Below are 13,545 nucleotides of genomic sequence, written 5' to 3'. Positions count from 1 at the left end.
GGGAACATGGAGTTCAATAGTAATCAGTAAATTATTCCTTGCTAGGATGCTGATTTGAACATCTTTGTTGCTGAGGATGAGTGATCCTCAGCTACTTTTTCTTCCCCAGTGCACCTTAGGAATGGAGTACCATCCTGCTAGTAACAGTGAATCTTGGCCATTGTGATTCTCCAGTGTGTTCATGATAGAAGAATAGCCAGGTACAAGGTTAGCTCTAGTACAAAGCAATGGGAGGGTGCAAAAAGGTTGATAGATCCCTTAGGTAAGTCAGTTAAGCATACCCTTCAAGGTATGCTCTCTTTGAGAATTGCTTCTGTGGATAAAACAGGATTCATCTAGTATTAGGAGGCCCCGATGGCCTTTGTAAATATGTTTTAACAGCATGGCTTCTACTGCTCTTCTCATATGTGTAAGGAATCTCGATTATTTCAGAATATTATTTCAATCATAAATGCTTCTCTTGACAAACACTTTATAAGTCAAACACTTTACAGATTTTATGCTCCATCCCCTTTATCTTTGTGTTTTCTGTTGTGCTTCACTTTAGTTTTGACCACTATAGGTATTAATTTTATTTCTTAATGAATGGTCTGTAATGCAGTTGAAATATACAGGACACATATGTAGGATAAAGGACCCCTGCTAGGCTTTCTGATGCACTGACTAAATGATGCTAGCTTGATCCTACCACCTTTGTTGTAGCTGCTAAGTCTCAGGGAGAAAAGCAGTACTATCTAATTTTAGTTCTATGTTCTTGCAATTAAAAGATTATATAGGAAAACAATATTTCAGATCATGAAAATAATCACTAATGAATCAGTGAGCTATAGTATTGGTCAAACATCGTCTTTGCAATATCCTCTTATTTAATTAAAGATAATATGATACAAATTTGGTTAAAGTTAAAATCATAAATCTTGCAAAGGCTTCAGAATTCATGAAGTCTGTGATATGATGGTCTAAAACATTTCTACTCAGAGGAAAAGCCATAAAACTGAATATCTGGCTAAGTCATGCTACTGAGAAAACTAAGGATGTTAGGTTCTTCAACTGAGAATCACTGGAATATCGAAGAATGGAGAGAGGACTTAGGAAAAATGATGAAGTCCTTGACTTTTTAAAAAATAAATATAGCTATGTTTAGGACCATCCTGTAAAAACAAATGTTATAGAAAGGATGTCATAATGTACTAGTATAAAAACTATTGGAAAAATTCTGACCAAAACCCCACTCAGTTCATTTTTTTTTCATTCTAAAAATAACACTAGTGGCAAATATTGCCTAAAATTATTTAATAGTTTTTATTTTCCTTTCTATAGCTAAGTCCCAATCAAATATTTTGCCACTACTTATTATAAAATTTTATCCCCTATTTTAAGTAGATTGATTTCAAATATCTTTTTCAGAACTAAGTCTCTTGGATATAAGGGCCCCGTGTATTTAAAATATATGTGTGAATTATGTGATTCCACACGTATAGTCATACATTTTTTGCTGTTTTAGTGGTCTAAATGAATGTTAGAATTTTAGTTGAAATTAATTATGGTTAAATTACAAATAATTTATATATTTCGTTAATTCAGCTAGATTAGGCAGGGATCAAGATATTAGATGTATAGAACTAATTCTTTGAGACAGATCATATGTATATCAGTAATTTTTCTGGGACATGAAAATAACTTTATTACAATCCTATTAATGGCTTCTATTTGTATAACATTTTATTCTGAGAAAGTGAACCATTGTTTCATTACCCTTTGTATTGTGCAGTATTTGTTGTGATGAAATTGCATGTTCTCCAAAAGTTTCACCAAAATGTTTTATGTAATTTCTCCACATGTTGACTCTATGACTATCTATGAGCTGAGAGTTTACAAATAGCATTAAAGAATTGCAAGTATTTTGAGTCCACAATAGTGAAGCAGCTGTTTTTGCAGGTATCTTGTGGTCTATAATCCTTCAGAGCAAGAACGAACCTCACTGGTCTCAGTCTGTGTGAGTTCCCCCACAGTAAAAGTGTCCTCTGCTTCAGGGAAGCCTGTGAAAATTCAGATGAGTGCGGTTTGGAATACAGCCACTACTATTTCACAAACAGCCTATGAGGTATGTTTCTGCCACAGAACTTAGAGGCATCATTAAAAAGGTATGGCTAGTTTATATATGTGTACGTGACTCCTAGAACTGTCCAGTCATTGTGTGTGAAGTGGTTAAAATTGTACTTACCAGGGGGTTTAACTGGCCAGTTAAATGACACAAGGAAAATAGATTCTGTGTTTCCCAAAATATTAGAACATTTATTAGTATGTATATTCTATGTTACTGTTAGTTCATATTAGCATGTATATTGTATATCTTTGTAAGCATGTATATTGTAACTTTTTCCTGAAGTAATCATTACAGAATGTGGATTTTTTTTGTTGTCTAACTCAATTTAATGATAATTATGCATATCAAGATTGAGATAAATTCCACCTTTCTATATAACTTTGGGTACTTTTAATTTTTTTATTGCAAAGGAGAGACATATATCATGAAAGAGTTATTTTCTAAAATGATTCTTCTCCAAGATATAATTAGGGAAAATCTGGACCAAGTAACAGACAGGGAAGGGGATTTCTTAAAATAAGCAACATGAAACTAAACCCCAACATCATTAGTAAGGTTCAAATTTTAGAGTCTGGAGTGCAGTTTTAACTGTTACTTCTGAAGACACAGCCATAAGTGAGGAATTCTAAAAGAGATTTACTTCCGTTGGTCAAAAGCCATTGCTAGCTGCTCTAATAAACTCAGAATCCTTTAAGTAGAAATGAAAAGTATGATACAAATTTTGGTAAGATATTACAGGAAACACCCCATCTAGAAAATAGAACAGTAGTTCCTAGAAGGTCTTGTCTTACAGTATGTGCATCCTCTAAACCTTGTTCAGTATCTGCTAGATCCCAGGCATTGGGTGGCTGGTGTTGACTGAACTAATGTGCTTAATATTTATATTATTACATTGCCCATTTTTCTATTTAATTTACTGAAATATAGTATTGTAAAAAGATCCTAGTAATTAGGAAAAAATCATTATTTGTAGTAAACCCTTATTGTTATGGGGAATTTCCCCCTCTGAACATTGATGAGCACTGTAAGACAGTTGAGAATGGTCACATGATTTCATTTATTCAGTGAAAACAATGTCTGATAGTCCTACTAATTTAAAGTTATTAGGTTACTTGGATAAGCTGAGATGTTGATACTCTACCCTTGAGTTATCAAAACATATTTATAGAATTAGCTTGTTCTTTTCACCACAAGTATAAATGTGTTTTCTTTCAATAGAGCAGATTTTTCTTTAATAAATTCCCTCTTCTATCTTTTAAAGATCTCTTTTCTAGCACAGATGCCACCATTGGGACTGCAAGTGTATACACTTTTGGAATCATCGAATTCATATCCACATGTAGCTGAGTATGTCCTGTATAATGGTAACATAGAAAATAAAGGCATTTTCAATGTGAAGAATATGAAAAATGCTGAAGAAATAACTCTGGAGAACTCTTTTATTAAGCTTCAGTTTGGTCAATCTGGGCTTATGGAGGTACGTTTTGAATAGTTCTAAAATGCATGAAAGGCTTATCTGTATATATAAAAGACTAAGCGACCGTTATGACCGGTCGACTGATCGCTATGACATTCACTGACCACCGGGGGCAGATGCTCAACACAGGAGCTGCCCCCTGGTGGTCAGTGCGCTCCCACAGCCAACCTCCTGCGGCCAGCCCCCATCGGCCTGATCAGTACTGGGCAAGACGGGCCCTAATCGGCCCCAATCTCTGGCCAGGCCAAGGGACCCCACCCGTGCACAATTCATGCACCAGGCCTCTAGTTTTATTATAATGTGTAGAGATTACTTATGCAAAGGGGAAAGAACTTTGCAAATACTCTGAGAGAAAAGGTGAATGAGCTTTGTGAACCTTCTTCTTGTGGTCTTCGTGACCACTCGCTCCTCACAAGTATGGTTTGTGGCTGGTGCTCCTTTGTGAACTATTTATAACTGGTCCACAAAAGTGTAGAAGCAGTGACTCTTTAGAAATGTCTAGAAAAATCTGAAAACAATTTGACAGAGTCAATTTATGCCTACTGAATCTATAAAAGATTTGAGTATGTGTTTGGTATATTACTTTAAATTTAATTTTCTAGTAATTCACTTTTATTGTACTTTACAAAAATATTGGTTCATGCATATTGGAAATAAAAAATAAGCCTTCTCCTCCACTACAGAAGATTGGAGAAGTACTGGTCTCAGTATTTTAATTTGTGTATCTCTTTCTTTACAAAAGGGTGTTTTGACTTTTTGTTCTGATTGTGAAGGTTTTTAATTCTAAGGTTAAGTATAACATTTTGAGTGTTCATCCAAGAATTGTGAATATTAGAGACTATTAGCATTTTTAAATCTATCCTGAGGTAACTTACTAAATTGACATATATGTGGAACCAGATGCAACATCATTAGTATCTTAATACTGAGTTGCCTTTAAATTTTTTCTCCTTAGGAAATGATAAATAAAGAAGATGGTGAACCTCATAAGGTAAAAGTACAATTTTCATGGTATGGAACCACAAGTAAAAAGGACAAAAGTGGTGCCTACCTCTTCTTGCCGGATGGGGAAGCCAAAGTAAGTGCTGGTGAGCTGAGTTATTGTAGAAAAATAGCTTGGCCACTGGGTCATATTTCTTCATAACTTTTAGTACTTTAAAAAAAAATAATACCCTTTTTCCCACCCTTCACTGAAAAGGTAGTATATGCAAATTTTGACACATTTTTAAAATGCAGAAAACAATATAATTTATCAACTATTTCATAAAAGCCCATGAAAACCAATGCCAATATTTTGATGTATAATTGTCTTTTATACATACCCCTTTTCCACCATCTTCAGGTTTTGTCTTACTGCATTACATATTTTTCATTGTAACAGTGCTCACAATCTGATGGTATAGGTTTCGAAAACACAATTTTAATGTACACTGTTGTGTTTTAAAGTTTTAGTGTAAGATGAATAGGTCTGAAAGTCTGATTTAAACCATGGTGATAGCTATATTGTATAATTGAAATTTGCTGAAAGTAGAGCTTCATTGTTCTCACCCCCAAAAAAAGAAAAAGTGTCTGTGCATATGTTAAAAAAAAAAAATCCTATTGCTGTATATGTACATTTTCCACCAATACTTCATTATTGTAACATTGTGATAATCTTTCCCTGTAACATTATTTTTATGCAATGCTGATTATTTTCTGAGAATAACTTTCCAGAAGAGTCATTTTGTGTTAGTGGATGAGACCTTGTAAGGCCTTAGATACATACTACTTTTCTCTCTGGAAAGAGTGCATGCTCACTCCCATCAGTGTTTTTTGAGAATAGCTTTTGAATTCTATACCATTTCATGCACTCAGAATTAGCCATTTTAAAAGCTTTACCTATATTAATAGCTGAAAAATATTTTAATGTTACATTTTTATGATTATTAGTGAGGTTAAACTTTTTTATACATTTATTTACCTTTCATATTTCTTTTGTGAGTTTTTACTTAAATTCTTTGGTCATTTTTCTATTGGTATAACTTACAGATCTTCATATATGATCAAATTAATCCTTTTTCATATATATTGCATAATTTTCTCAATGTGTTATTTAAATGGTTAATTTTTATTTTATTTTTCTATTAAGGTACTTTTTAATTTTTGTGTAGTCAGTTCCATATTCTTTTTTTTAGATTTCCTTCCTTTGCTTTTATACTTACACTTGCTTTCTACACTTCAAAATAAGTTAAATATTCTTCATATTTTGTTGCCTAGGAACCCATCTCCTGAAAAAGTTACTTTTGTTCTATAATTTAGAAAAGTCTGCTAACTGAAATCAAATATAGATTTTAAAGGATTGTGTGGGTCATGCTAAGGATTCTAGTTTTTTGTTTGTTTTTAGTTTTTTAAATTAGTGAGGAATTACAGGTAAAGTACAGCTTACAGTAGACATTTCAGGATGTGCAGTGGGCCCATGTTTTCTCATCAGCTTTTGTCATTGAATAGGCATTTTGCTTTGATTGTCTTGTACTTTAAATATAAATATATAAATATATATACACATACATTTTTTGATAGCTCAGTTGATGCTTCTTTCTTTACAGATTTAACCCACTGAATTAATAATTATTCAAAGTGTAGTCACTGTATATTCATATATTTGTGCTATGAAATATTATACATGGATCATAGCAACTAATTTATTTAAAATTATTTTGTTTTTAAATAACTCTAATGTTAGATAGAAAGATAAAGAGAACTATCATATGGTTAGAAGATAAAATTAAAGCACATCAGGGAAAGAGGCAGTTGGATATATCAGAAAAAAAAGCGGGGGCCCAGAAATCATTGTCCCAGGTTTCAGCCCCCTCCATTACTTTCAAGCTATGTGTTCATTAGCTAAAGCATCATATTAATTTCAGAACGTTTCTCTAGCCAAAGAGGTAAATTTGGAAGAAAATTACATAGTTCTGAAAATCTTATGCTATTTTAGTAGTTCACATTGCAAGCCTAGCTTCTTATACTGTTGTTGAACTTAGGGTGTGTAATACTTAAGAAAATATAACTCTATGAATGCTTTAAATTTGTTCACATTAGTTCTATGTATTAGTCCCATATTTTCTTGAATGTAGATTCCAAGTAATGAAAACTAAATCAGTGGGGCTTTTTCAAGTTTATAAGTTTGCTTTATATTCATCTAGCTCTTTCAAGTAAAAGGGCAGTGTATTTATAGGGTAGTAAACCTAACTGTGATTAAACTGTGTTTCTGAATCCTGCTTCCTGTTTGTTTAGATGACTCCCTGTGGTCATCCTTGCCACCTGCCTGACCCTGGAACATTAGGGGGCCATGGTTATAATAAACGTTTGCCTGGAAAAATGTCACTGCTGCAGAACGAGCACTTTCTTTAATAAGTAACACATGGACAAGAGAGAAGGACTTTAATCAGAAATTTTATAGCTGGAAGGAATGTTTGTAAATTTAGACCAATCAAGTTGTAACATTTTTATTTTCAGTAATTATTGTATAATGCAAATTAATTTTATAGCAAATGCATATTACACTTTCTTTGTAAGGTTTTGTAAGATTTTCACTTTGTAAGATTTTCACTTAAAATTGCAAATATCAGGTGATATGAATTTGCCATTTTGGAAACTATAATCAACATTTTTTGGAAAAGTTAAAAGCCAAACTATTTTTCTAAAAATGTCATTTTCTCTTCAGCCTTATGTTTACACAACCCAACCCCTTGTCAGAGTACAACGTGGAAGGTTTTATTCGGATGTAACTTGCTTTTTTGAACATGTTACCCATAGTGTCCGACTGTACAACATACAGGGTAAGAAAACAGAGAAATGCAGTTGTGATATATGTGTAATGGTTCTTGATTCCTTGCTTTTCTTGTGTTGTTTTTAATAAATTAGAAATTGGGTTTTAGAAATGGTCTAAACATCATCTTCACACCCTACCTACTGTATGATTTAAAATATAATATTTACCCTTTGATAATAAAAAATGGTAAAACATTTAACTCTACCCTACATATACATGTTCTTTTTTCTGTATGTCTTCTCATTCCTACTGTCACATATGTCTTAGTTATGAGCTCAATTTTATTTCTTAGATCTAAAAACAGTGTAGCTTATTTTATTTTATTTTATGTTATTGCATAGAATGGAAATTATGTCAGCTATGGCTGATACACACACACACACACACACACATACACATATACGCACACACTGCCTTAAATGTAGAATATATTGCAATAGCATGCATCACTGGAATTTAACTTTAAAATAATGTTCTAAACTAATTCTCTTTGTTCACTACTCTTCAGCTGTTAGAGTATGAGATCAGGCAATTGTTTATTACTTTTAGGACAGTGTTAAGAAGCATATTTATTAACCAAGTGATAGAAATAGCCTTTGATCCCTTTAGGAACTTAACTGTGGGCATTAGCATTAATCCTTCCTTAGGATCTAGATGGAGTTGTGGTTCCCAAACATTCTCAGGATTATAATATTATCTGATATCATGTCAATTGATTTTTAATTCAGTGTTTTTAGGATAGAGTACTTTTCCAGCTACAGATTTCATCCTAATAGCCAGGCCATTTACCATTTATCAACTCTCTTAGAAAAGGAACTCATGAAAATGCCACTTTAAATTTTTCTTTGCTGTTAACTAAGCTGAAAAAAACTAGAAAGGAAGAATACTTTCCTTTGAGTCTTCATACAGGTAGACAATAAAGCATTATACAAAATAGTGATAAAATGTATAGGCAGGCACTGTTTAGTTTTTAAGTATCATGGGGAAGCAGAAAGGCATGCAATGTTCAGGGACTTTCTTAGCTGAAGTTTAATTGTCTAATTTCAGTGTCTAAATTTAATTTTGCTTTTTAAACAACTTTTTAAATGTGTATTTTATTTTATTTTTCCCATCACCATTTATCACCTCTATGCCCTCTCCCACCCGCCTACCCCCTGCAATCACCACATTCATGTCCATGTCCATGAGCTCTCTCTTTTTTTTTCTTTTTTGGTCAATCCTTCCCAACACTCCCAGCCCCCACCATCAGAGGGTTTGCCTTTTATTAGAATTTCAGGTATTGACAAAGTTTCCCATGTGATATAATGAGATATGTTCTCAGAATAACTTATGCTTCATAGGTTACATCAAGAACTAAAAGGTCTTCTAGAAGGTGGGAAAATTTATACTAGACACTAACTTTGTGTCCTAAATGTGACTTCTACAGTTATCTGCAATTACTTTGCTATCTATAAGTCTGTAGTTCTGAAATAATCTTTTCCCAAAACCGCTAGTAAGTCAGAAATAATATTTGTAACCATCCCCTTGTACTTTTATATAAGCCATTATTTAACATCTAGAGCTCTAAAATTATATTTTCAGCTACAGCCAAAAGTTTCACTTCCTGGGTACAAAATAGCATTAGCATACAGGAGATATACTTACCTGCTTTTAAATTTGCTTAAAACTATTTTTTTTTAATGGAAATGTCCTTTCTTTAGTATAACCTGGTAACACTGATGCTGGCTTGTGCCATCAAGCTCAGTTTACCACTGTTTTGCATCAGTTCTATTTAGTGATAGGCTGTATCTCAGAGTGAATGCTGAAGCCGCACATCAGAAAATCCCAACTTCTCAATCAAGTGTATTTGCTTACTTGTTTTGCTTTTATTTGTTTCTGTGACCTTCACTGCAGCGTCTTAGTTTTTTGAGTTGTTCAGGGGATCTGGGTCTCAAATAGAGAGTGGTTTCTGTATGTTAGAAGGCCTGCTTTTACTGCTGTGGTCACTTGCTATCTTGCTTCAGTGGTCACTTTGGAAGTTAATAGGCTCTGACTTGTCTGTGTACTTATTCCAAGGACCACTCTTTAGAACTGAGTGCTTGTATTTTCTCCTCCCCCCATCTCTTCCTGTCTCCTAACTGGGCAGCTGGAAATGCCCAGCAGCTGAGTAGCAGGGAAGAGATTTTAACTGGCCCTCCATGGTGGCAGTGCTGGCTCTCTGAATAAGGCACTTAAAGTATTACATAACAAAAATAATAATAATAAATAAATATGCAGACCTCAGATTGCCTCTGGATGTCTCAGTGGTTGGAATAAACTTGAATTGAAACATTTCCCCCCGATACTTTATTTTTGTGGCTTGAAAGCAGAAAGCCTCCAAAGCAGCTGTTCTTAACCTGTGGGTCGCGACCCCTTTGGCGGTCGAACGACCCTTTCACAGGGGTCGCCTAAGACCATCCTGCATATCAGATATTTACATTACAGTTCATAACAGTAACAACATTACAGTTATGAAGTAGCAACGAAAATAATTTTATGGTTGGGTCACAACATGAGGAACTGTATTTAATGGGCCAGAAGGTTGAGAAACACTGCTCCAAAGTTTGTGGGAAATGACAAGTAAGTAAGTTAATATAATATGAAGTTGACATAGCACCTCTCCAGATCAGTTTCACTATACTTGCCTGGATTGAAACCTGAAACTGGCGTATATAACTGTCAAACCCAGAGCATTTCTTTTCCAACATGAAGTTAGTTGGTGGGAGATGGAGCTACCAGATCACTAAAAGACTTTCTTACAAGCTGTATACCCCCCATGTTTGTATTTGAACCAGTCTCTACAAGTCTCCCTCCTGGAAAAAATAAGCCCAATTGTGGAAACATAATACCTTTTCTCGGTAGCTTTTGTGACCCACTTCCATATGTCCTTTCCTTTCATATACCTTTGCAGAAGGGCTCAGGTGGTCTGATCCTGACTCATTGGGGTTTTAATGAGATCACTAATTAAGACCTACAACAGAGATGTGAAGTCTTCAGGGTGGGCGACTCTCTAGGTGTTCAAACTACCTGAAAGGGGTTTGATTATGCTGCTCCAAAGCAAATGTATAAACAAATACTTGAAAGCTCTTCAATGTTTTAAACTTCGGCTTCATGTAAACCAGGCGTCTGGGTGATAGATCAAAATGCATAGACAGCCCTAACCGGTTTGGCTCAGCGGATCGAGCGTTGGCCTGCGGACTCAAGGGTCCCAGGTTCGATTCAGGTCAAAGGCATGTATCTTGGCTGTGGGCACATCCCTGGTAGGGGGCGTGCAAGAGGCAGCTGATCGATGTTTCTCTCTCATCGATGATTCTAACTCTATCCCTTTCCCCTCCTCTCTGTAAAAAATCAATAAAATATATTTTTAAAAAAATGCATAAACAGAATAAGGCTTTTCATCTTTCTAGCAGGTACAAAGAAAACTTCAGCTAACTTCCATGCTTTCATAGATTGGTTTTTGCTTAATATTTTTTCAATTAACAAAAATACATATCCTCAAATTTAACTTATTTAACTATTTCTGAATATATGCTAATTTTGCCTCCTTTAAACTGAACAGATGCAGTTATTTGGATAAGTATTAATGACTATAGCCTATTTGTTGTTAGTACCAAATTTATGATCCAGAAAGAAATGGGGGTTAGGATAGAGAGAGTCTATTACTGTTTATGATTATATACCATAATTATATTAGTTTACTAAACCAGTTAGTTATACAGAAGTCATTATTATTTCATCAATAAGGGTAAAAAAAACCAAAATGAATTAAAATTATGGGTTTTCTGTCTTTATTGAGTGTCAAATTCAACTTACTTGAAGTGTTCTTTTAAAAGACTAAAGTAATGAAAACCTGACTAAATATCCTTACATTTCTTAATCTCTCTTTTAGTTATTCTTTGACTCTTCTCTCCCCCAAAGTAACTTTTGTCTAAATTAAGCTTCAGGAGAAAACAAAATCAAACAACATTTTCCAGATTATATAAACTACTAGAGGCCCGATGCATGAAATTCATGCATGGGTAGAGTCCCTAGGTCTGGCCGGCAATCAGGGCTGATCTGTTGGACGACAGGTGGAGCGATGGGGGCCGGGGGGCGGGGGGCGCCTGCTGGCACCATCCTTGGCTGGCCTGGAGCCTGCAGGATTGGGCAGCTCCTGCATTGAGCATCTGCCCCCTGGTGGTCAGTGGGCATCATAGTGACCAGTTGTTCCACTGGTCGTTCTGTTCGGTCGATTTGCATATTAGGCTTTTATTATATAGGATGTAAGACTCACTTTCTTTAACTATAGAAAGAGTAGGGGGTCAGTTAGGTATAGCCATCAAAGAATTATTACTGATTTTGAAACAAACTAAGGTGAGAGGAGCCTGGGCTCAACCCACCTGCTGATTTTGTTTTTAGTTTGTTATTTAACTTTAGTTTTTTTATGTTCTCTCTGGATGATGGAAATAATAAGAGGCACAGTTTAAAGTCTTTTTCTTAACATCACCTAAGTTATTAAAAAGCACTGTGTTTACCTTTTCGTTATCTTTTAGACATTACATTCAAAAGGTTTTGAGAAATATTAAATTAGAGGAAATTCACTAGCTTTTAAAGCTCCAAAAGATCAGAGTGGTTTTAGAGATTTCTAATGAAACATAATGCTTTGCCTTATGTCAAGTTAAATCTATTTCACAGAGACCACAATTTAATGAATGCCCTTTTGGAACTATTTCATGGTTTCTAAAAGATTATTTATTTTCTGACAAATAACATTTTTCCAGAGGAAAATATGAGAGAGGTGGGGGTTAATTTTTCTTGTAGTGTAATCATCTTTCATTAAATTGAAGCTTTAAATGTTGCCAAATAGGATACTTTAGCTTTTGTTGTTAATCATGGATTGGAAGGTAGAATATGATACAAGCAGATGCCCCTGTATCCCCTTGTGTTATATTTGATATTGTACCATCACAAAAAATACATGCCTTGTGGTGACACAGTGATCAGTAAGTGACATTTGCTAGCTGTGGCTTCATTTGTCTTCAGAGCTGTAATTATTAGACTTTGGTGCCCTAGTTTTCTGACATCAACAGCCATTTTGAAGAATTAGGTTGCTGTGGGTTACTAGTGTGTCATGTACTTTTCATTGGCACGAAGTTTAGGTTCTAGATTTGTTATAATATGTACCTTCAGGGTTTATTTTCTCCCCCCAGGACTGTGCTCTCCTATGCAGGTGTGTGTTTGTGAGGGAGTCTGTATGTTTCACCCCTTATGAGAAATATCTTAAATACAATACTTTTGCCTATTTTCCTCCAACATATTATAAGGGTACTATATGTAATGGATCTTGCTAAAAGAAAGCAAGTAGCCTGAAGGTAAAATATAATGAACTGCCATCAAAAAGTATAGAAGAAAAAACTTTCCTTTAACTGAAATGACTTGTATTTTCCTTGCATGGGCATATTTAGCAAAGAGAGTTTGTTTAGTTTTTTTTCTATTTTGAATATATAACCCAAACAAATTCTAGTATGACCCTTGACTTTTAGAGAATCAAAATGAACTTCATCTAGTTAAACAAATAAGAGAATCACATTGGAATTAGAGATCCGAATCCTTAGTTTCACCACTAAGCAAACTATGGACCTCATTACTTAAACTATAGAAAGACTAGATGGCCAATTAAGTAGAACCATTTAAGAGTTTTCACAAAACTTAATGTCACATAAAGGCTCTCTGGTGCTTGACCCCTGCTTCTAAATTCATCTTCTGAGGCCACTTGAATCTGGGGTCCCATCCCTTGGGTCTTCCAACTTGTAAACAAGGTCTCAGAGCTTCACTGAAGTTGTTTTATTTCCATAAAAAGATTCATGAGGATATTAAAATGGTTTGCAATCAATCTCTCATTTTATCCCCTGGACTACATTCCATATTTAGTTTGATTTAAGAGTAAAAAGTATTCAGTAAGTTATGGGTAGGCAGGCTTAGGTAATTAAGACATTTTTGGAATATCATGCAATTGACTGCTAAGGATTTTTTTTCTGTTAATTGGAACTTTTAAAAATTGAAATAAGTTGCTATGTGTTGAATCTGATTATTCCCTACAGGCATGAAAGAGGAGGTTATTTTAAGGAACTAGAAGCACTTTCTAGTTACACA

At 34.5% G+C, this 13,545-nt stretch overlaps 1 protein-coding gene across 4 annotated transcripts in view; it reads left to right on the top strand.

The window, feature by feature from the left end:
• MAN2A1 (mannosidase alpha class 2A member 1) overlaps positions 1–13,545 on the top strand; it is a 159,711-nt gene that overhangs the window by 108,348 nt on the left and 37,818 nt on the right. For all 4 annotated transcript variants that reach the window (XM_059693936.1, XM_059693935.1, XM_059693933.1 and 1 more), the window contains 4 exons: positions 1,939–2,104; positions 3,369–3,584; positions 4,540–4,662; positions 7,288–7,402. In XM_059693936.1, coding sequence (XP_059549919.1) covers positions 1,939–2,104; positions 3,369–3,584; positions 4,540–4,662; positions 7,288–7,402 — 620 coding nt within the window. The remainder of the gene's footprint in view (positions 1–1,938; positions 2,105–3,368; positions 3,585–4,539; positions 4,663–7,287; positions 7,403–13,545) is intronic.

This window comes from Myotis daubentonii, chromosome 4, assembly GCF_963259705.1.
Source record: "Myotis daubentonii chromosome 4, mMyoDau2.1, whole genome shotgun sequence".
NCBI lineage: Eukaryota > Metazoa > Chordata > Mammalia > Chiroptera > Vespertilionidae > Myotis > Myotis daubentonii.
Note: the sequence above shows the minus strand (reverse complement) of the source record. Positions and strands in the feature narration are given on the sequence as shown.